This window comes from Telmatherina bonti, assembly GCF_933228915.1.
Source record: "Telmatherina bonti genome assembly, chromosome: 15".
NCBI lineage: Eukaryota > Metazoa > Chordata > Actinopteri > Atheriniformes > Telmatherinidae > Telmatherina > Telmatherina bonti.
This window is the reverse complement of record NC_136613.1, coordinates 18,619,179-18,643,557: the sequence shown is the minus strand read 5'-3', so window position 1 is coordinate 18,643,557 and position 24,379 is coordinate 18,619,179. Positions and strand designations below refer to the sequence as shown.

The 24,379-nt window shown below is 38.4% G+C and overlaps 1 protein-coding gene across 1 annotated transcript; it reads left to right on the top strand.

Moving 5' to 3' along the window:
- The first annotated feature begins 20,180 nt into the window (after nt 1-20,180).
- Nucleotides 20,181-24,350, top strand: dct (dopachrome tautomerase). Its single transcript, XM_079254894.1, has 8 exons — nt 20,181-20,570; nt 20,692-20,991; nt 21,370-21,470; nt 22,340-22,506; nt 22,620-22,799; nt 23,081-23,216; nt 23,314-23,515; nt 24,149-24,350. Exons 1-8 carry the CDS (start codon nt 20,228-20,230, stop codon nt 24,322-24,324), a joined length of 1,605 nt encoding a protein of 534 aa, XP_079111020.1. The 5' UTR covers nt 20,181-20,227; the 3' UTR covers nt 24,325-24,350.
- The last annotated feature ends 29 nt before the right edge of the window (nt 24,351-24,379 follow it).

Below are 24,379 nucleotides of genomic sequence, written 5' to 3'. Positions count from 1 at the left end.
CAGATTCCCAGGATAAAGTTGGAGTTTGAATAGTTTTTGTGATGACTTGAGTCAAGAATTATTTCAAGTCAAATCAAAAGAGCACCCTCAAGTGAGTTCATCCCTTTGCTTTTGTCAGATTTTGACTTCTCTGCACCTCAAAAGGCCTTCAATGGTTTTAAATCAGTTTTCTCATATATTCATCTGAAATGTATTTTTCAACATAAGAATAAAATCTAAGATGTTTAATGGAGAGTAAGCGAACAGACGAAGCCTCATGGTGACAAGCATCTTTGTTTGAGGGAAGTGATTGTGAGCACTGGGTGAACTTAAGCAGTAGCTGCTCAAATAAATCAAATACTTTCATTTAACACAGCTAAGCAATATACCTTAATATGTCTTGTATCAGTTCCACTGCATTTTTTTAGGCACCAAGAGCGTGTAACCATACCAAAAGAAAATTAGTTGATTTAATTAAAAGTCTTCACATGACATAAGGACTTCTCATAGACAGCAGAAGGAAAAATATTGTGAAACTTTACGGACATTTTTTAAGCAGACCAAGCAGGCTTTTCCAGCTCTATAAACAACACTTTCGAAGTTTTCATCATGAACCACAATCAAACATAAGAAGACTTGCCTGATGGCCGCACAATATTTTGGATTAGGGTAATGTATCAAACTGTTAATTTGTCCAAAGGGTAATTTAGAAAAAAATAGTGAAAAAAAAACCAAAACAATTCCACGAAGTACCATAAACACATGCATTAGCCATCATAATGCTTCACAAAACTCTACAAATTTACTATGCTTGACAAATGTAAACATTGTCACAATGGTGGTACGTAGTGTCATGGATGCTTAACTAACAACGGCTCATGTTCAGCATTTGTAAGACTTTTAAAAGCTTTGTGAAAAGCTGTGATGAGTGAGACTGAACATTCGTGGAGAGTTTCGTGAAGGCCGATAAATGAATGATAAGGCCTTCTGAGTGTGCTTTATATATCAGATGTTATCCTCATGAGTGTAACCAATTTTTTTAGGAATCTAGTTAATGTAATGAAACGTTCGAGCCGTGCATGCCTCGGTCTTTCACTGTATTGATAGGCAACAAAAAGGTTTCTACATAAGATTTAATGCCATGGCTGCCTCATGTTTTCATAAGCCGCCCGCCTGATGCCCTGATATCATTATGTGTGAGTGTTAAACCCTTTATGTGCCTGTAGGACATTTGTAGAAGTGAGATTAGGCAAATTAGCATACATATGTATCACCAGTTCAACCATGTTGACCTTAGAGGGATGCACAATGGTTTGCTCATCTCTAATTCGCCAAAGGCTGTCCCACAAGCATGTGGATTATCACCTGGCTTCAATAGCTTGAGATGGATCATTTTAGTAGTTTTTTTTTTTTTTTTAAACATGAATAATACATTAATATTGTCTGTTTGAGGATATTTTCTCAATTTGTTTGCAGGAGTCTGCTTCTTGCTCACCTGGTTGTCATAGCGTGCGTGTGTCTTGTGCAACGCTGGGAGATATATTCAGCCAGCGCTGGCCTCTCTGCGAGGAACCTCAAAGAGTCTGATCACTGACTTCTCCATCTCATTTTAGGCAAATCAAAGTGTGAAAAGTCTCTCCTGAAGCAATATCTCCATCATCAGGTTGGGTCAAGAATGTTTATGAAGGCTGTGTGTCATATTACCTGTAATCTCCAGAGTATGAACTGCTGTATTTCTTACTTCTCTATGCTCCCAGGAGGGAAAAAATACCAAAATTATCTTGCATTGCACCTTTTCCGCAACACCTCAACATGGCAAATCAAATCCTCAAAACCGTACATGTCGCTGTGCCCAAGGTCACCGAGAGAAATGAGAAATCTCTGTGTACTGTACAGTCCATCCCTATAAATATGCCTCTGAAGTCTGACTCTGCTTTAAAGAAGTCCAAGTTTGTTTAATAGTACATAATGCAATAAGTTGATGGACCCCTGCTGGAGTTCAGAGAGAAGGGTATGTGTGCTTGAATTAGGCTGGGGGCATGTGGATGTGATGGGGGGTAGCAGCTGAGGTGAGTTTTGTGGGTAAAACGAGTGGCATTAATGTTCTGAACAACATCGCTATGACAACAATATTCCACCCTTACGTTCATTTATTGCAGCATGTTTCCATATATTTCAGGGTTACCTATTATATCAGTGGGAAATATCTTTAATTTGTATACCCTGACTGAACCTGAGGAAATCCTGTTTTGATGCTTCCCTGTGTGGAAAGTAGCCTCATTGCTGTTGGGAAAATACACCATACTGCACAACCTGCAGATTTATTGTCCGGCAGTCCTGAAGAATTTGCAGTAACTTTTAAATGCATGTATGACTTTATGAGCCGAATGCATTTTCTATTTATTATTTTGAAAGACTTTGAAAAGCAAGCTAGTTTTATTCGAGGTGTCAGAGAAATAACATTCAAATAGTTAAAAGCAAAAAAAAAAAAAAAAAAAGAAAAAAAAAAAAGAAAAAGCATGCTCTACATCTGTTATTTTGTTTTTACACCACTGTTCCTCTCTCAGTTGTTTCTTCTAGATTTCTATTACTTTTACTGAGGTCTGAGGGAAATTAGACCCCAAGCATAAGGGATGTAAGTAAGTACACCAGCAGGGTAACGCACGGTGTCATTTGATTTGCAGTAAATTGCTTTGTAGTTCAGAAGATGAACATAGAATATTATAAATACATGATTTATCATTTAGCATTGAGAAAAATTTATTGTTTTTCATATTGATCCTAAGGAACAAATGTTACATATTTTCTTGATTGGCACAAAACCTACATTGTAATACTACTCCCTACTTTTTTGCCTCTATATAAAACAAACAGAAAGAAGTGTTAAACCAATGACAAGCTGCTATACATTCAGTTGTCTGGTTGTAGTTCTTTGACTTCACAGTTCAATAAAAAGTAAAAAGTAAAAATTAGGTAAGAGTAATAGAGAAAAAAAAATTGATTTCAGAAATTCTGATATTGTTTTTAGGCTGAGCTCTTAAATCTAAGAAACTGCAAACAATTATAAAGCAACACTAAATATGAAAACTAATATTTCCCAGCAGATTGTGACTTATGAAATTAAATAAATACATCAGAGACTCTCATCTCCCTTTAATTAAAAGAAAGAAAAAGGAAAACATCTTTGGCACATCCTTAACTTCATTTAGAAATTGTGTGGTGGGTGTACGACTATATAAAAGCTGAAAGACACACTCTGTGTGCTTGTTTGACTCTGAAGCTCCCACTGCTGTCTAAAGCAAGTCACTGCACAATGACTTTCTGTCCATATTATAAGGATAAACATTACATCAAAATTGGACATAAAAACTGCTCTGAAAAATCCTCATTTTTGGGAATAACTTACAAACACAAACATAAAACAAAAGAAAATGTTATGTTTTAAGATAGCACAATCACACTTCCTGACAAGATTTGACTGCCAGAAAGATTCCTAGAAAGTCCCTGAAACCATTTAGTTAATAACCTAAAACATGAGGCAAAAGATTATACCATATATCCATCAATAAATTTGAATAATGTCAGTGAGCAGCCTTAACAAATGTTCTTTAAACTGACGTGACATTTTTTGTTCCATTTCCAAATGACCGCTGGCTGAGATTGCCGGCTCTCGTATTAATTCTCAGGTTTTCAAGGAAAAATATATCTATCCTAAGTAGAAATAATGAAGTTGAAGAGCTGATGCCCTGAGGAACAGTCGCAAAGAATTATATCTTTCTTTAACACAGGACACAGGCAAAAAGATAAGTACCTGTCAGTTGGCATACTCTCAGCTACATGTGCCTATCAATAAAAGAGATTATTTTCCCCAGTTATTACAACAAAGATCTCCGGGGCTCGAAGATTGCACCTTTAATGAGAAAGAATGATTTCCTTCTGCACACTCATGGCCGCACTCAAAGTGAGTGAGCTGTAATGCCATCAATTTTCCCTCTCTCTCAATTTTACAAGAACTTATTAAAATGAAATATTGCCAACATTAACACGCAAGGATTATTTATTACATTTTAACAGGATTATAGTGTGCAAAGCTTGATTCGGGATTCACACCCTGCATTGTGATATCATGGTTTAGCAGTCAAATTCAGCAGACATGTTGTAATTAACAGTGGCAAAATAGATCATTTCCAAATGATACGTTGCTCCAGAGCTAATCTTTGCACAGTGAAATGTTGGATTTATTGGATGGGAACTTGGATTTTGTCATTTGGCATATTTCTATTTTCTTCAGTCTAGTGAAAGAGAAGATTTTTTTTTCCCAACTGCTTATTTTAGTGAATTTTTATTTTAGTGAAACTGGTTTGATATAGTTGGCATTGATCTGCAGCAGTCAGAATGTTTTCTTTTTTTTTTTTTTTCTTTTTTCTTTTTCTTCTCCATTCATGGCTTTGCAGCCATGGTATAACACACTGGAACAACCATACAGATGCCTTACTAATGACAGTATAAAGAATGGAAATGTTTGCACCTTGATGACAGTAAAGCAATAATTTGTGTGGGCACCTTATCACAACCAGCAGAAAACAGGTTTTTAATCTCAAAACATGGCTAGCTTATGAAACGTGCCATTAGTTATACTGATGAAGGAGCATGACTTCATACCTTAATTGGGAAGTAATGTGAAGGTCCTCAGAACAAATCTATTATGTATGGTCCAAGCAGACATCACACACAGCGGTACTACAGACATCCCATACACCTTAGCCACACCACTACTGTGTCTATTCAGATTGTCATTGTTCTATGTTGTCACAAACAGGGTTATACTGAGGGGTATTGGCGTTTAAACATAGCATTCAGACTTGATTTGTTTGCACGTGTGTTGGAAGAAACGAGCTCCTTGAAAGGATGGGAGACAGGGAAAGCAATACAAAATCTGGCCTTCACTCTTGCTGCGCAGCTAATAAAGATGATACAAGGTTAGAAGCTGCTGAAGTACCTTCAGACAGGGAGATATGTCGAGATGCATAGAGGTCCTCCTCTCTAAACATTTTTTTTTTACTTTTGCTCTATATGCGAGACACCAAGTTTTACTTGGCCTCTTCCTTTTACAAGCTCAGATACCAGCAGCAATTAAAAATAAGAAACAGATAAATATGGAGCAGATAAAGTGAGTGCCTGGCGCTGTGATGTGTGACATGCTCAAGAAAAAGTGTTGAACTTTCAGCGTGCTCATTCAAGCACACTGAAGTTGTTTGTATAAAATATAAAATGGGTCAAGTGGAACAGTGCTCTTTGACAGTCCTTTTCAAAACTGGAATGAAGCCTTGGCATTGCACCGCATTTTCCCTCTTCCACATATAAACTCGTACAGGAGACACAAATGAAGTTGAATGTCTACAAGCGAACCGCTAGTCTTTGATATTCGCGCAGACAGGTGTAAAAATATACAGAGCGAACACACAGCAATGGTAAAAGATTTATGTATGTAGGGCGCAAAAGAAATGCCAAGCTGATGCCTGGTGCTGTCAGGTTCATTTTCCTGTTGCGTCATTCACCACGCCAGTTCACGGCGAAGCCAAATATGGCAGAAGCCTCCGTTTCTCAAACTACGCGCCGCGTGATCTCTTGTCAGGCGAACAGATGTCTGAGTGCCACAAATTGTTGGATGTTTGTGTGTAAGAAATGAGTAAACAAGTTGAAATATTCCCCCTCTTAATTTGATGCACAATGTGTCCTGACAGCTAATTCAGCTAAAGATCCAGTGTCATATGTCAGGTCCCTTCTGCTCAGATAGATAAGTTAGTTTAGTAGCATGTTGATATTAACTACAATAAATCGGGTGCTCCTATTTGTCCTGTAACATTATCACTTCCCTCTGACCCTATCTAACCCTTTCCCTGTACAGTCAATACACTTGTATGTGATAAAAAAGGCTGTGAGTGAATGGAGTGTGTGTAATGTTGCAGCCAGCAGCGATTACAGAGGTAACATGAAGACTTGGAAGCCACACTGAACCAGGGCTTTTTGTGTGTTCTAAATTGCTGGACAGCTCCGGGGCTGACATTTAAAACATAACATCACCAAACAAAAACACATTAGAGGAGAAAAGCTGAGGAGGGGGCTTGAAGCAAAACCTGAAATTCAAGTTTTGGCGAAGGCAACTGACCCAAATTTCCTGCCCCTTCTTCTCCTTAACATGCTTCTGCAAGCTTGGGCCCTGGGGTGACGTATCCCTTACACAGGGATTGCCAGTGCATTTACATAGCATGGTTAATGAGAGATCAACACCAGGAAAGCGCCTTGAATATAAAGCTTTCTTGTAAAAATAATGAGCGAGCGATTGATCCATACTCAAACAAGCTGGGTTGCTGAGTTAATACCAAAGGCAGATTATAGCCAGTGCCAAAAGTGCCCTGGCGTGCGACGCCTTTTGCTTAGAGGCTGCCCCAAACTTGTCATCACATTAGCACATGGTCAAGGAGTACATCCTACCACTCACATAATCTGCTTTCCTGCACAATTAGCCTTCTATAATAAGGCAGCTGTCTTAGCCGGTGGGGAGAAAAGAGGAAAATCATTGAGTTTTACACGGGATGGATGGGTCGTTTCCTGCCACTGGAATACAGCCTCTGAGGTGATTCTCCCACCAAGTCATCACTGGTCCTCACATTAGGTCTGAACATTATAACAACACAGAGGCTTGCTCTTCTTTATTGTGCCAAGCATCTATTGCAGTTTGATGAAACCAGACAATAGAGGATAAGGGGGTGGTGGGGTGGGAGGGGACGGGAACACCCTTGGCCAGGGCATGTGTGTTTTAGCTCAGAAAATCTGAGGGAATCAGATGCTGAAGAGGGTGGAATGGTAGGGGATGGCAAGTTTTCTGAATAAAATAATAGATAATTTCATTGCAACAAAGGCAAAGAAACTATGGGCAAGAGAACAAAATAGCAGGAAGGGATGGAGAAGGGAAGGGGTTTGAAAAGAATAAGAAGAATTCAGTGCTGCTTCTTGCAAGGGAAAAGAAAAAAAAAAACATTGATGACACCCGGTTCCATTCTTCCGCTCTCCCCTTTCTCTGCTCCTCGCCTCGCAGCACGGCGGGCTAAGCTGGGAGCTGTAATGTCATTAAATTGCAAATGCTTTTTTTTCATTTCCGACACACACTGTTTACTTATCTGGCAAAAACATATGTTGGAAGGAATCCGTTAAATTCTGCCCATTGCCTTGGGTGAAAGTGCAATAGAAACGGGCCCACTGAGCTCCTTCTGTCGTCTCCTTTTAGCACTTTGCCTTATCTACAAGGCTGCTTAGCAGCAAACTGGCGAGTTCAATGAAAAATGAAGATACAGTGCAAGATTAGGGAAGAACAGTGAGGGGAGAAATGCTCGGAGAGAGGGTCATCCCATTGCAAATGATTTCACTCCTCTCCATCTGCATAAATGACTATTTTTAAGGCATCTCCAGCGTCTGTATATTTTTCTCACTCTGCCACACATTTAATTTCACGCCCCGTGTTCTGAATATGCTTAAATGCATATCTCTGATGCACCTTTAAGCCAGAGGAAAGAGGATGGGGTGGGGGGGTGGGGAGGGTACGAAAGCAAAATTAAAGATAAAATGGTGTGATTTGCACTACAAGTCTATTACTTTATGGCATTTACATATAGTTTACCTCTGCAATTCCAAGATTTTCTTCTACCACCCTCCTATCAGTATTTGGGCTTGTATAAATATGTATAAATCTTTGTTGAGAAAAAATAGAATTCCTAGCACTGCACTGGAAAGTTTGAAGGGTGCACTTTCTTTCTTCAACTTCTTCTTCTGTGCCTGTGAGACTGTCAGCATATCTGCTGAAGGTGCTCTCTACCAGCTTGCCCCAACAAAGGCGCAGGCTTCACACACTTTGTGCCCCAGGATCAACAGATCCTCCCCCCCTCCCCCTCCCCCCGCCAGTGGAAAGAGCGGGGTGAAGATCCTGGGTCAAGACTTCGCCATGATGTTAGAGGAAGGCCTGATGCCGTGATCTGCAACAGAAACAAAAACAGACACAGCTGATATTTAAATAGTCCCACAAAGGTCTCACTCCCTGCCACGATGAATAGTAACGACATGTGCGGCACTGTCGTGCTATCAAGTCCAAGTGTTGTTCTACAGTGGCAAAGAAGTTTGATTTGTGAGCGGTAAGCCCGCCCCTCGCAGCAGACGAAGAAGAAAACTGTGGATTGGCCTGGGAATGAAAAGGAGAGAGGAAGGCTATTCAGAGCACGATTCCTTTCCTTCATTGTCTGCCTGCTTAGATTTGAATACGTGCTCTCAAAGAAGACGAGAAAAATGCTTCAGCCTCTTGCTTTGTTGGCCTTCTCTCTCTTCTTTTCTATTTGCAATTAAATGCATTTCAAATGGAACAACTGTACAGAAAGCATTTCTGATAAGAGGGAATTCCATTGCCTTTAACCTCCTTTGTAATGGCTTTTGCAATTTCCTAGCACACTTATTATGAGAACTACACAATCAAAACACATCTTTGAATAGAAAATGCCATACAACAAGTAAGTAGTGCTTCATTGAAAATTAAATTGCATTTAAAAATCATTTTTGGTCTGCCGTGTTTCTCAGCGCTTAAGCCAACCTCATTGTTGCTGTTTTGTTGCTTTGTGTGTAACATTGTGCCTCCACAGAACCCTTGTGTCCTGAGCAGTATCATACACACTGGTCCTTAGCATGGGATGAGATCAGTCAATTAGAATTAATGTCATCTGGTCATTTACAGCTAAACACCCTCCACTTTCATTGTGTTTGCTTTGTGTGCAAAGCATCAGCTGCAAAACCAATCTCATCCTCCAGACATGAATTTTTGAAGGATTTGAACGCTGTAAATAACTCCAAACCCTCTCTTACGAGGTTTACCCCGGGAGCACTTTGTAACTTATCAGGGCTGCCTTGTGCCTCCTCTAATGCTTGCATTATGCTCAAATGTAAATCGGTAAGCTGCCAGAGAGGTGGGCGGGAATCACCGAAGAAAGAATCACTGAAGGGTCTAGCCAATATTCTGATTGGGGCATAGCAAAATAAACAGAATAGTTTTGTGTTTTAGAATCCATCTAAACAAAAATATATCACACTACCCTCACAATTAAAGCAGAGATGTTCAGTTAATTAAAAGCGAGCTTCTGCTCTTAGTCTGTGTTCAGCAAAGTTTGTAGTTTTAATTTTCTAAATGCCAACACTAATATGAAAGGAAACTCTAATATATTCTAAGTGAATGATGCCCAGGGGTCTGTTTTGTATTTCTAATTTCCATCTCTAATAGTACAAGAGACTGATTAGTAATTAGGACGGACCCATTTAAACGCATGTAATGAGCATTATAGGTTTCCCATATACTGTGCGATTCATACTGATGAAAATGGATAGCATCTTCGTCAATTTGAACGCATGTTGACCTTTAATGGCAATTAATCTACAAGACACTTCTTCATGCTGCTTGTCCTTGAATTGGCTTTACAGTGTAATGAGAATATCGTCAGAATCTCCCAAATAATTGACCTGAAGCATGTTTCGCAGCACAACTATTAATCTTATTTTCCAGTGAATAATTTGATCAGTTTGCTGGAGAAGTGGGTTAAACGGCTACAAACTAGTGCAGAGGGATATGTGGCCCCCAGATATTAATTTGGAGATGGATAGGAGTCTTAAAGAGGATTAAAACTCTATACAGACTACTCATTTCACATGACTGCATACCACCCATCCCACTGTATATTCTGTCAGTCACTCCTTGGCAAGCTTGAGATTTGAAATGGTGACAGTAAAAGTACAAAGATGTCCAATCCTAGACTATTTCATGGCATATTTGGTGGAGTGCAAACTGTGAGGGCTAGTCATTCCAGGGAGCCCAAAAAGCCAAGAGAAACAGCAACACTGCCCCCCTCCTATTGTCTACAGACACTGCATCCACCTCATCCTCTGAGGTTTGTCTGAGGTGTCAAAGTGACAATGAAAAACATTTGCTTAGAATCTTTTACGAAAACGGCATTTGATAGTTTCTTATTTTTTTTCCTCATATACAAAATGTAAGAAATCTTAATGACGTAAAGCATTAAGCATTAGGTAAACCATTTAAAAATTTAAGTCAGTGCCAGATATTTTTCTAAAATGATTATATTCAGTTCCAGTAAGAGATCTTCAAGATCAATCAACTAAAGAATGAATTATACACCACTGATGTATTTTGAGCCGTTATCAATGGGCTGCAATTTGAAATAAACTGATATGAGGGGAGATTTTGAAATTTTACAACTATCACTTCTTTTTTTCATCATATCTCATCTGTTGGTTTGAAAGAATTTCTTTATATGTGCGTCTTGTCTAAATGCAGGAACTGACTGAATCAACAGGGTTCACAACCTGTTTTCTTTTGATCAGTTTACATGCTGTACAGAGTTCATCTGTACAGCATGTAAACTGAAGAACAGATCCAGAAAAACTACCATGAAAATGGAGAAGGGACTGCAAAAGCTCAACAGGGCTTGCTCAAAGGCTCCTCACATTACATATCATTAAGATGCAAGCAAAAACATTTAAATTAGTTGCTTTTCACCTGTTTCTAGGACACTGAGCTCCATTCTCTGCAAATGTAACTGAAGTGGTCTCAATTAAAAATGGAAAAAGGCCTCCATTATTTAGCCAGCACATATTGCTTTAAAACATTATGCAGAGTAGATCAGGTATTAAGTGCAAAATTCTCTGAACTGTTAAGAAAATGGATGCATTTCTCCATCCACATATTAACAATTGCTTAATTTCATCTCGGTCTGCGCTTTTCTTTGAAAAGATGTTTTACAGGACAGTTTCATGTAGATGAGAATGAATTATTCGCCATTATGTACATCACTTTCTTGAACCTGAGAGGGCTGAAAAGCTCAAACTCCAAATGAAGAGACAAATGATAATAGATTAAATAAGATTTAAATCTATTGAGAAATATGCTGATCAGTCTTCATGCTGTTTCTTTAAAACCTTCTCATGGTGAGTCCTGCTCGTACTGTTCAAGATAATTTTTTAAAAATATTAAAGAAATGATCAAGGCTTCGTGATTTCATTAGCAATATATTATATGATTCTCGCAGCCATGTCTTGCATGCCATTAAAAGAACTTGCTTATTTCACCATAGCTCTCTGGCACCATCCTGTGTTTCACTTGGAATAATGGACTGTTTATTTACACATTTTGAAAAGGAAACATCATGTAGAATAAACTGCTTCCAGTCAAAAATCATAACATCAAAACATCTGAAGGACAAAGATTATTACGGGAGAACTCAACATCAGAGTGACGCTCATGTCGGCACTTTTTAGTTCTATCTCTTATTCCCTAATTTTACTTTTCTTACCATTTTGCAAATATTATGTAAAGCATCACTTCCATAATAAATTCATAATGCCGGTTAATTAAAGATCTGAATAATAGTGGATGATGTGGATATTTTTACTGTTTTGAATTCAGTGTCAAGCAAAGTGTTTTTATGTCTTGGTGTGCAGAGAGAAACAGATAATTAATACCAGCAGGCACATGAAGAGAAAGAGAGGGGGGGGGTTAATCAAGAGCTTTTTTTGTGGACAGAATTCCTATGGCCTTTTACAGGAAAAATATTGTTATCAGTAATTTATAATAATTGACCCGCCACCAGCCGTTCTATCACACGTCACTGCATGACCCTTTGCTTAAATTCTGCCAAGACATGGAAGCTGCCCAGCCATGGGAATGCTGTAGAGCTGGTGTAACACACTCTGATGCAGCAGGTGGCAGTATGCACTTGTTTACCTTGTTTTGCAAATGGCTATAAATCAAACGAAGAAAAATCACAACTTCAGCTGGCAAAATGCTGCCGAGCAGACCAGGAAGCTTTTGCTGTCAGTCTGTTTCAGAATAGTAAAGTCAAACAATCAGTAAGTGGGTGAAAAAACATTGTTGGAGAGTCTTGCGTCTGTACATCCAGAAACCCACAGATTCAAGCTTTCACATGTATACCCCACTGTCTCAACAGCACCTCTGTTTCATTGCAGACCAATATGTATGATGTTGCTAAATCATACTGAAAGTTGATTTAGCATTTTATCTTGTAAAAATATTAAGAATAAAAGTTATCCTTTATTACTTAAAGTATATATCATGTTTATATCACTATTTGCGATAATATTTTTCTATTGCTTATGTTTATATATTTTACTTTAGAAAAATAATGATGACAAAGCACTCTTTTTTTTTTTAGGTGCACAGCAGTCCAGCAAGGTCAAACCTGTTAAACCTGGATAGATGCAGCAAAGACAAACTTGTCAAGCCTATACTGACATAAGATGTGATTAAACCATTTTATCTGCCTTTTCAGACTGCAATATTTACATATTATGGAAAAGCACTTTTCCTTAATATGTAAATATTACATGATTTTTTTCATCCCTTATTTGTAATCAGTTAATAAAACATTTCACACAATCAGTGTTTCTCTGTTTGTTCCACAGTCCCACAAAAAATAAGGACTGAACACCAAAGATCTAACATTTCCTGTTAGCCTTTATGTTTTAGCAGGTTTGAGGTCCATGTGAAGCCATAGTATACATAAATATAAGAAAGCATGTGTCTGTGTAATATAGTTTAAGGAAAATGTTCATAATATACAAACGTTTAACTGTTGCTTAGCAGTTCAGTGACTGTTTGGTGTTGGGGTGAACTTATAAATTGAACAATTTAAGCAGTAATAAACCTTCTAAGTTGTTTTAGAAGAGACCTTTAGCTTCTTCAGACACACAAGTATTAATCTCCAGGGGGAAATTCATTAGTTTGAAGCTTCATGAGCAATTAAATTTTTATTTGGGTGCAATGCAACTTTTACTTTTAAGATTTTAATTTCTAATAAAGCTTGAAAATTAACTTTTAAGGGAATAAAGTATTTAGGTTAAATGCTGTTTTAGTATTTGCAGTTTTGTCTGGAAACTGTCACTTTGTCTGGGGAATCTGCCAGAAATGTGGTTGCGGTTTTACAATCAGCCTGAAGCTGTTAAGTTTTATATGTTAATAATATTATAACACATTTTTACTCACCAGTCCCAGCATGATGTGAACAAATTGTTGGACATTTTGAAGGCCTCCAAGGTGTACTGTCAGCATTGACTAGCCTGATAGCCACTTGCTAATCATTACATCTCAGTGGGCTTTTGTGTCTCTTTGGTAGTTTGAACAATGTGATCTTTTTGTCTGCAACTATGGTTATGGCTGCCAAACATGACACAGTTTTTTGGCATGTTTAAAGAAAACTCAAAAACTCATAGAAAAATCTATAAGCACCTACAATGAAAATCCAACAATGTTAACTTTTGTTTTCACCTGAGAAAGACCCAGATGTGACAAAGTTTACAGATGTTCCTGGATATTTTCGCCTGCCCAACACTTCTAAAAAATCCTTTAAAAATTTCCTGAATTCAGGAGGAGATTTGTATCAACCCTAAAATCTGAGCACTTGTTTCTTATTCAATGTTAAAGATTTCCTGGAACTTTAATCAAAATCCATCCATTACTTTTATGTCCTTAACAAGACAGACAGATAAACCAAACACAACCTTCAGCTTGATGGAGGCGTGGACAGCTGAAGACAGACAGTGTACACAGTCCACTTTATGAGTCCAGAGAAAACAGAGGAAGAGTTTTTAAACTGGAATCACAGACGCCAGATAAAAGACAAGTGTGTCACAAGAAATATTCATTAGGACTAGTAGCAAATGGTGTTTGTTCATTATGGCTATAAGCAGATAAAATCATGTGAACTTCTCCTGAGGAGGAGATGAAGCTCTGACATCAGCAGCATGGGATCAATGTAGATGATTTTTTTTATTAGTAATTGATTCCATTTCATTCGTTAGTCAGACCTAATTGAGTTTTATTATGAATATTTGAGCATGCATACAAATTTAAAGTTTCATTAAAAAGGAACACATTTAACTTTTTTTTTTTTAAGTAATTGCTAATTAACTTTTCCATGCAATTAGTTGTTTTTCTAATTTTATTGACTCGATTACGTTTTGGAAAAAGTAACTTGCAGTAATTATTTACTTTTTAAAGTAATTTGCCCTGTACTGGTGCTCATAACATTTCATTACTGGATTTTCAATTTATTGTCATAATACTGTGTTTATATTGTTTAGTACAAAGATGCCCCACAAAGAGAGGAGCATTCAGAAGCATAAAATTGCGTGAATGTTAAGTGATGTTTAATACCAGCAACGCACACACAAAAACTATAGGGTGTATTCGTAAAGTAAGCCACAGGAAATCACTTCTTAGAAGAGTTAGCAGGGTTTGCATGTTGTCATAGGGCAACATGTTAATGTGTCCTATTCTTTGTAATTTAATATTTTTGAATATGCTGCCGGGCAAGGAGTATCATCTCTGTACTCTGCATTGTGAGTATAGCAAAACAGTATTAAGGCTCCTTTATTTATTTCTAGGGTTCTCATTAGAGTACAATAAAAAACTATTGGGCTCCTCTGTATGGATTTTTTTTTTTTTATTCAGATTTTTCTTTCACTCTTCCTTGCCATGACCATCCCCACTTCAGTTTATATCCATTTTATAATTTTAATGTTCATGTCAAAATAAAATATGTCTGTATTGCAGTTAGTACATTGTGTTACATACTTCACGGAAATTGTGACAGCTGTATACCAGATTCCGGCCTCACATGCAGTCTTAAACAGGTTGGATATACCCCTTTCTTGACTTTAAGTGCCTGTGTCTTTAGAGGTCTCTGGACTGGCCTAGATACCAAGTCACTCATTTAGGAAATGAGAGAAAAAAAAAGAAAAAAAGACATTTGACATTCAAACAGATCCTAACAAAGATAAAAAAAAAAAAAAAACAACCAAAAAACTGTGTTGTATATGAACATGTGACCTAAGGACTCCCTTGTAAAGTTTAATCTGGAAAATTCAGCCATTGTCATGTTTTTCTCTTTTGAATCTTCCGTCCGTCCCATTTCTGCATCAGTCAGCTGACAAACAGCACCATTTGATCATTTGACCGTTGGAAAGCAGGTTACACTTTTACTATTTATTATGTTACGCTTTAGGAAGCCAGAACCCAAAACTCAACCAACAAGGAAGTTTAAACAGATTTATTGAAATAATGATGTGTTGGAGGTAGTCTCACTGAGCCTGATCGTCAGGAAGTCTGGAACACAAACAGAGGTAAACCCAAAACAGGGGTGAAATAATACTGGAGAGAACAAGAAATGAATTTTTACCAGGAGATGGGAAATAGACAGCCTTAGAGTAGTTCTCCAGAGCAGGGAAAACAATCTCCACAATCCAGAATCTCAAGGTCCAAAATCAGTCCAGGGTCCACACAAAAAGACGCGAGCAAGCAAGAGGCAGGGTCAGGATCAGGCAGGGTTCAGCAACGGGTGGTCAGTTCATATCAATAAGGACGCAGCGAAGACAGTGGTCAGGGACAGGCACGGTCAAACCAGATTTTCTCTCAGTCAGGTACATGAACAAGGCTTGAAAGCTGTGGAAAAGCCAGACAAGCTCACAGTGAACAGATCTAGAGCTGGTGTTTAAGTAGAGGGCAGAACAAGTGAGGATAGTTCGCAATCAGGCCAGAGAATAGTGCAGCTTGTTTAGGGCAGAGCTGAAACCATGGCATATTCAGTTCATTCATTCAGTCATTCATTTTCCAAACCGCTTATTCCAATTCAGGGTCGCGGGGAAGCTGGAGCCTATCCCAGCCGGCTTTGGGCGACAGGCAGGGTACACCCTGGACAGCTCGCCAGTCCATCGCAGGCATATTCAGTTATGGTATCAAATACATGAATGACAATGTGAAATTTGCGTTTAGCTTTTCACTCATTTTCAAAAGTAATTTAAACCAAGAGGGCAGATTTATGTAACCAACAACAAAGCATCCACATTCCTTTCACTAAATCACATCCCTTTTAGAGCTGAGCCACTGTCTTCACTGCCACCAGCGGACAACTATTCCCCTATAGGTATATGGCCCTACATACAAAAGGCTCCTCAGTCATAATGTCTTGCAGTAAGTAGTCAAACGTATCATGTCAAATTAAGGCAAATTAATTTTGTGGTTTTTCATGGTTCTCACATCAAGTGAATCTTGTATTTACAAAATTATGAACTGGTATTTTTTCTTTTTCTTTTTGTAAATTTCAATAGTGACCTGGCAAACTTCCAGCATGAGTTTTTACCTAATTTCTCTTATCCGTAATCTAATTTGTAAATTGGTGTATGAACGATATCGCTTTGTGTAAGCACAGCATCCTATTTGTTTTAAAAAAAGAAAAATGGTGACAAGAAACAACACTGGTAAATTCATTAACTCAGTTTCCCACTTATTCACTGAAGTTAACATGACAGAATTTCGACAGCAAAGTTACATTTGACTTGCAGGAATTCCACTATCTAATATGTGCAGTGAATTTAGCATCACTAATTGTGAAAATGACCACGCTTCCACACAAGGGTTTTTTTTTTTTTCTATGGAATTTCGTATGGTTCAATTCAGTCTGATATATTATTAGGAATCAAATCAACCCATGAAGAGTAAGCCTTTGACAGAAGTTTTTTCTTTGCCTTTTAGAGCATTTAGATTACTTAAATTATCTGAACAATTCATACGTTAACAATTCAAAAGAAATAATTCAAATATCTGCTCACTATGAAAACTGAAAGGATGTATTTTATATATATATATATATATATATATATATATATATATATATATATATATATATATATATATATATTTATATGTGATTTATGTTAGAAAATATTCCTAGAATTTATTTGTCAGTTTACCTGTGATTTTGATTAAATGATTAGATGATTAGAATCTGCTAGTTAGAAAAACACTATTCAGTATGAAGTTAAGCAGACTACTCTTAACAGTGGTTACATTCTAAGCTTTCACATGACAAACCTTTAGCCAGAATGCGTCAGGAGTATGGGTCAAACTAGTTTAAGGGCTAGAAGTCTCAAGCATAAACAACTGGGTAAGTCAGTCGTCTTCTTCTGAGGAAAAGGTTGTTTCACAAAAGCTTTCCAGGAATCTCATTCATGCCTTGGAGAAAAATTAACACAAGACACAATGCTCCAGCATGATACTATCAATCAATCTGATGCCTTAGAAAAAAAGTAACAACAAACACTGAGGGAATAATCAGCTTGTTGTCTGATACGAAAGGCAGACACTGAAGTGATGAAGCCATTTCAATGTAAAATAAATAAGAGAAATTATTTTAGTTTTTCATTAGAAAACTTTGCTTCACAGCCAGAAGATGATGAGAATGTTAGACAACACCAAAAAGTCCACATTGACAGGTTGAATATGGTCTTTCTGTTGCATTTCTAATTGGTTAGGGGAGGATTTAATCTCTTGGGAAAATACTACACTAAAAAAATATAAACAATGAATAAACAAACAAATAAATAAATCCAACCATCGATCTATTTTCTAACACTTATCCAAGGTCGGGACACGAGGGCAGCAGCCTAAGCTAGGAAGCCCAGGCTTCCCTCTCCCCAGCCACATTTGCCAAATCTGTGGGGGGGAACCCTAGTGTGTTCCCAGGCCGGCCGAGAGATATAGGCTAAGTCTCAATTCTATCTTTTACCCCTTCCCCTAGCCCTAGCCCTAGCCCTAGCCTTAGCCCTAGCCCTAGCCCTCGGCCCCCCAGTGGAGGGGTAAGTGTCAAGTGGTGAAAATGTTCCCCTAAGAAATGGGACACCACTATAATCTCACTATATATAATATAATCATTGTGTCCTGGGTCTTCCCCGTGGTCTCCTCCTGGAGAGACGTGCCTGGGACACCTCACCAGGGAGAGCAGAGACCCAATCCTGAGGTCACCAAACTGGATTCCAACAACACCTCAGCTACGCCTAGAAATTCTGTCCATAAAAGTTATGAACAGAATCAGTGATAAAGGGCAGCCTTGGTGGAGTCCAACACTCACTGGAAACAAATCCGAGTTACTGCTGGCAATGTGAACCAAGCTCTGCTATCTATTGTACAGGGACCGGACAGCTCATACAAGGGGGTCTGGTACCCCATACTACTGGAGTACCCCCAAAGGAATCCCCGGGGGGACACGGTCGAATGCCTTCTCCAAGTCCACAAAGCACATGTAGACTGGTTGGGCAAACTCCCATGCCCCCTCCAGGACCCCAAAGAGGGTATAGAGCTGGTCCACTGTTCTGCAACCAGGACGAAAACCACACTGCTCCTCCTCAATCCAAGATTCGACCCTCCTCTACAGGACCCCTGAATAGACCTTACCAGGGAGGCGGAGGAGTGTGATTCCCCTGTAATTGGAACACACCCTCAGGTTCCCCTTCTTTAAAAGGGGGACCACCATCCCAGTCTGCCTGTTCAGAGGCACTGTCCCTGATGTCCACGCAATGCTGCAGAGGTGTGTCAGCCAGGACAGCCCCACAGCATCCAGAGCCTTAAAGAACTCCGGGTGGATCTAGAGGTGACATTCCATGTCCCTAAAGCCAGTTTCTGCAGCCGAGGATTGGATCCCCCGCCAGGGTCCCCGCCTCTTGCTGCCGCCCACCTCACAATGCACCCGACCCCTACGGCTCGTCCCACAGATGGTGAGCCCACGGGAGGTGGGGCCCATGTAACCCTTTTGGACTGAGCCCGACCGGGCCCCACAGGCAAAGACCTGGCCACCCGACGCTCACTCTCGTGCTCCACCCCCAGGCCTGGCTCCAAAGGGGGGCCCCGGTGACCTGCGTCCGGGCAAGGGAACATTTCAGCCCATGGTCGTCATCATCATAGGGGTCTTTGATTTATATGAATAAATAAATAAAACTTACAAATGAACAACAAATCTGACAATTAGAAAGACCTGTATCTTTATAGATAATAAATAATCAACTGTTTGAATTTGTTGATATGTAAGTTATAGCATTCACTAACATGGCTAAGTGTTAGGGGCATAATGATCCCAAAACTGGATATGCTTTTAGACTAACTATATAATCTGTGTCATGACGTGATATATCATAATGGATTTAATGACCAGCTGAGCGACAATTTTACTAATTCGGCTCTCATTGAGCCTTGTCAATTGGATGTTGAAGAAGTGTTGCAGATTCAGTTTATAAAACTGTCTTAAGGACGAATTACTTGCTGCTCTATGCTGCATGCAGTATCAGTTCTGAAGATGTAAGTGGTGGCTATGAGAAACGGTTGTGAGAGTTGTGATTTGTATAGCAGAGTGAACAGATTTATTTTGATAAAGATTAAGATTTTTCATAGAAATTGCTTTGGGATGTATTTATTTACTCATAATTTTATGAATTCTTAAACTCACTCAAAGCCAGGCTGTTCTTATCTTAAAGCTGCTGGAGGAAAACTGGGTGCCTGACCTGTTGTCTTGTAGCCAGTCATGTGCTTCATGCCTGCTTCACATGACTCCACATAACCAGATCATATACATTGTCTGTTAAAGGTTGTGGGTGTGTTTAGTCTGCATATTCTTTTTTATTGCTGGCCTCTATAGTCTCAATTAATCTGCAAATAACAAAAAAAAGCATGTTATTTCTGTTTTTTAATAGCAGATTGTCAAGCCTTGAGTTTGTAATACTAATTTTCTTTTTTACATATGCAACAGAAAGATGCTAGCTGGGAACTGGAGTGAAAAGGCAAAAAGCAAAAAGTTAAGATCAGACCTGTTTGCTGAAAACTTCTATCTGGATGAAAAGGATTAGTCTTCTTTTCAAGTTCAGCATATCTGCAGTAAACTAATTATTAAGCTTGTTTTAATTTATTGTTCATAGCTAGAAATGTCTCAGCTACAAAGAACAAATCATCAACACATAATTTTTTTCTTTTCTACTGACTGACTGTAGTATAATGGTTCCTTTAAGAATGTACTTGGTATTCTTCCAGATCTTGCTGCAGTTCACAGCCCTTCTGTCAGGTGATCATCACAAGACCAATAGCTTAATCCTCTCAGCCCTACAAAAGCAAGAGCAGACATTAGGGGCATTCTTAATGCGCATGTAACCAACTGGAACACAACATAAATTGGCTTTTAGTGTTGTTTCCACAGATGTTAACTCTATCACTGAATCTAATTTGAAGATACACAACAGGAGACCGTAGCAGAGTGAGATTCCACACTCTTCAGGGGGAACTAATTGAACAAATTCCAACTAAGAGATGATCTACAAACTGATTCGTCACCATCAACTGGAGGAGACAAACAGGTGGAATATGATCCTTGCACTGGGTCTTGGTTTTCTCTGTTTAGTTCTCTGCCCCGAGCCAGTACAGGCACAGTTCCCTCGAGTGTGCTGCACAGTGGAGGGGATACTGTCCAAACAGTGCTGCCCAGCTCTGGGATCAGATCCTGCCAACATATGTGGCTCTCTGTCAGGGAGAGGAAACTGCACAGCTGTTCGGGTTGACTCCAAACCCTGGGGAGGACCCTACAGACTCAGAAACGTTGATGACAGAGAGAGGTGGCCGACCAAATTTTTCAATCAGACTTGTAGATGTACTGGTGAGTCCTAAATATATATATGTTAATACTGTGTCAATTTAGAGGAAGGTTCAGCTGAGCCTGCACTAACCTTACATCTCCGACTGCATATTTGACTCTTAATTTGTTCTTTGTCTTACAGGTAACTTTGCAGGTTATGACTGTGGCCAGTGTAAGTTTGGCTGGACTGGACCAAACTGTGACCAGAGGAAAACTCCTGTGGTGCGGAAGAACATTCACTCCTTGACCCCTGAGGAGCTCCAGGAATTCCTGGATGTTTTGGATCTGGCTAAGACCACTATCCATCCAGATTATGTCATTGCCACACAGCACTGGCTGGGACTGCTTGGACCAAATGGAACTGACCCACAATTTGCCAACATTTCCATCTACGACTTCTTTGTCTGGCAACATTACTACTCAGTTAGAGACACTCTACTTGGTAAATTATTTCTTTGCAAATACATAAAATGTTTTGAACAGTATTATTTCTGTTTATATTGTTGTATAAGGTGAAAGTTGATTTGAGCACTCTGAGATCTGAAAACAACATTAGATATATTTCTTTTTTGTTTGCACTCCTTTCTAAAACAGCAACAAAGCTAAATAAAAGGAATATTAGGTATCACTGAAGATTTTTTGTAATTACAAAATAATAACAATAGAAAAGGTTTTTTTTTTATCATAATAGATTTTTAACTGTGCCTTTAAAAGTTACAACTTCTTTGATCATTTAAAAAAGTGCTTATTGAAGTCATTATTACATATTCTATATCTTTCCCAGATATAGAAACTAATGTATCTTGTAATTTTCTTGCAGGTCCTGGTCGCCCATTCAGAGCCATTGATTTCTCACACAAAGGTCCAGCATTCATCACCTGGCACAGGTATCACCTTCTGAGCTTGGAAAGAGAGCTTCAGGTATGACACAAGTTCTTTATTTTTGCTGAGGAGGAAGTCAGATTTTTGCATAGAGGGAAATGTTACTTTTCAATCGAGACCTAATTGCCATGCACTTAGAGGTCAGTTTAAGATCATGTAAACTGATAATACACATTAACTTTCATCCATCCATCCCTCCGTCCATCCATCTGTCCATTCGTCACAATAGTTACTGGGTGAAAACACAAAAGCATAATATAAACACTTTATAATATGATTTTATTATATTCATTAATATTTATTCTACAGTGATTGACAATTGAGTGATGAAACAACTCATTTTAAAATTGGATGAGAAGATATTTTCTAAGAAAACTGGGGAAAAAAAAGGTCTGTAAGAATGGCATAAACATGAACTACAAGCCGCGTTTCTTTTTGGCAGTAATTTTTATTTGTTTTAGAAATTGTTTGTGATGAGAGTCTCAGGCCATTTGTCTTTCTACATCTGGTAAAAATGAGTTAAATGAGAGCTAAATTATTACAAAGAGTAGAATATTTTCCCATTTACATTCAGCCAGGGGGATTTTGCAATAAGTCAGAAAATTTCTTGCATGCACCTCTAATCATATTGTAGGACATGAGGAAGATAGAGTGAGGGTTGCTTATTCCCTCTTTAGCTTTTTTAGATGTTCATTATTTTTAATCTTTCTTTTTGATTTGTCTAATATAAATTAGCATTTCTTATGCGCACTTACAAGAAGAGAATAATACTTAATGCATAAGATTGGTTATGTTTTTATAGCGACTGGAGGAATTTGTGGGGAAAGAAAAATTAAGCTACGGAGCATATCAACATTTTTTGTTTTATGTTTAAGCTAACAAAAGTAAAATTTGCTTTCACTTTACAGAGACTGACAGGCAATGAGAACTTTGCTATCCCTTACTGGAACTTTGCTACAGGGCAGAGTGACTGTGATGTTTGTACTGACAACCTGCTGGGCGGCAGAAACCCTGACAACCCCGCCCTCATCAGTACCCAGTCCAGATTCTCCAGATGGGGGGTAGTATGTAACAGGTTAGCATAAAATTCAGAAGGCAAAGTAGAAATAATTCCGAATAAATGTTGGTTAATGTGTAGACTGTGAAACATTTTTATGGAGAGAAGTGAACAATGTTCTTTTCTTCCAGCTTGGATGACTATAATCGTCTGGTGACTCTCTGCAATGGCACCAATGAGGGCTTCATTCAGAGAGGGACGATGGAGAGAGCCAATACATCTCTACCTACAATGAATGATGTCAGAAGCTGTCTTGGAATCAGGGACTTCGACAGCCCTCCATATTTCACCAACTCTTCTTTCAGCTTTAGGTATAACTGCATGTTTAAAGGGTTTAAAAATTTTGTATAATGAAGCAGATAACAGTCAGCATCTTTAAATCTGACTTAAGCTACAACCTTGTCAATTTAATCCCTTTAGAAATGAAGGAAATTTCACAAGAGGTCATTATTTACCAGATCTATGAACAAAAATAAAATTTGATGCGAAAAGTATTTATTTATTTTTTTACTTTCAGGTAACTAAGTTTCACTTAACAAAAGTTTATGAAACTACAGCCAGTTAAACAATTGGTGTGCTTTACAATTCACAGAAATGCTCTTGAAGGTTATGACAAGCCAGATGGAGAGCTGGATAATACCGTCAATAACCTTCACAACCTCGTCCATGCTTTTCTTAATGGAACCAGTGCTTTGTCTCACTCTGCAGCCAATGACCCCATCTTTCTGGTCAGAGTCCAATTTCATGGTTTTCTCTCCAAACAGAAGAGGTACATTCTTTGCCTTGTTAAATATCCACAGTGTTTGTGTTCCTCTTACTCCTCAGGTGCTCCATGCCTTTACTGATGCTATTTTTGATGAGTGGATGCGGAGGTTTGTTCCATCTAATACTACCTTCCCAGATGAAATGGCTCCCATAGGTCACAACAGGGACTACAACATGGTTCCTTTCTTCCCTCCAATCACTAATGAGGAGATCTACATCTCATCAGAGCAGCTGGGATATTCTTACTCAATCTCTCTAGATGGTGAGTGAATATTAAAAGAATGTGTTATAAAAAAATAAGGTGACATTTTGGGACTTAGAATAAATTAATCCAGTTTTTTCAAGACTTAGATGACAACATCAATTACTGTGTTGTTATATCCTTAACAAAACAATGACTTGCTTGAATGCACTAGTTTACTGTTTTGAGAATGCATTATTGTACGTAAAGTATCATTTAAATGACATTTTATTTGTTAGACTTATGTTACTCTTTCATTAAGTAGTCTACTTTTAGTTTTTCTATTTAACTTGAGGATGTAGCCTTTTTCTTTCACCAAATCCTCTGTTTCTTGAGCCTTCTGATACTTTTAATGTTATATTTTTGTTATATTTGTTTTGTTATATTAATGTTATATATGACTTTGATTATTTACAGGGTGGGAATTTCTTACTTTTGCCATTTGCTTTTATTGTATTAATTAGGTCTTTGCATTTGCATTAGATTTCATGCAAATGTGTTATTATTAAATGGACAAACAAGTAGAAGTAAGACATTTTTTTTCCACAGCTGAGAAATATACTCCTCAAACTTATCAAATCCCACTTTAAGTCAGTTGTTTTGCGAAAAAAAAAAGAAAGAATTAATTTCTCCACCTGTGCTTCGTCTTTCCAGATACAGAAGGAGGATCGGCTGTCTTTGTGCTGGGCTCCACTTTAGGAGGAGTCTTCATCGGTCTCCTGGTGCTTCTCCTTATCTTTGTGCTCTACCTGCGTCAGAGGAGAAACAGAGGCTTTGAACCTCTGATAAAAGCGGATTTCACAAATAGAAAGTACACAGAGGAAGCCTAGCTTTCACCTGTTGTTGTGAAACACACTTCAGTACTCATACATCCCTCCGAGTGGT

Excerpts from the sequence above, each read along its gene's own strand:
- dct (XM_079254894.1), top strand. The coding sequence starts at position 20,228 with ATGATCTACAAACTGATTCGTCACCATCAACTGGAGGAGACAAACAGG. Across the intron at positions 20,992-21,369 it reads AGTTAGAGACACTCTACTTG|GTCCTGGTCGCCCATTCAGA; the intron begins GTAAATTATTTC and ends ATTTTCTTGCAG. Across the intron at positions 21,471-22,339 it reads GCTTGGAAAGAGAGCTTCAG|AGACTGACAGGCAATGAGAA; the intron begins GTATGACACAAG and ends TTCACTTTACAG.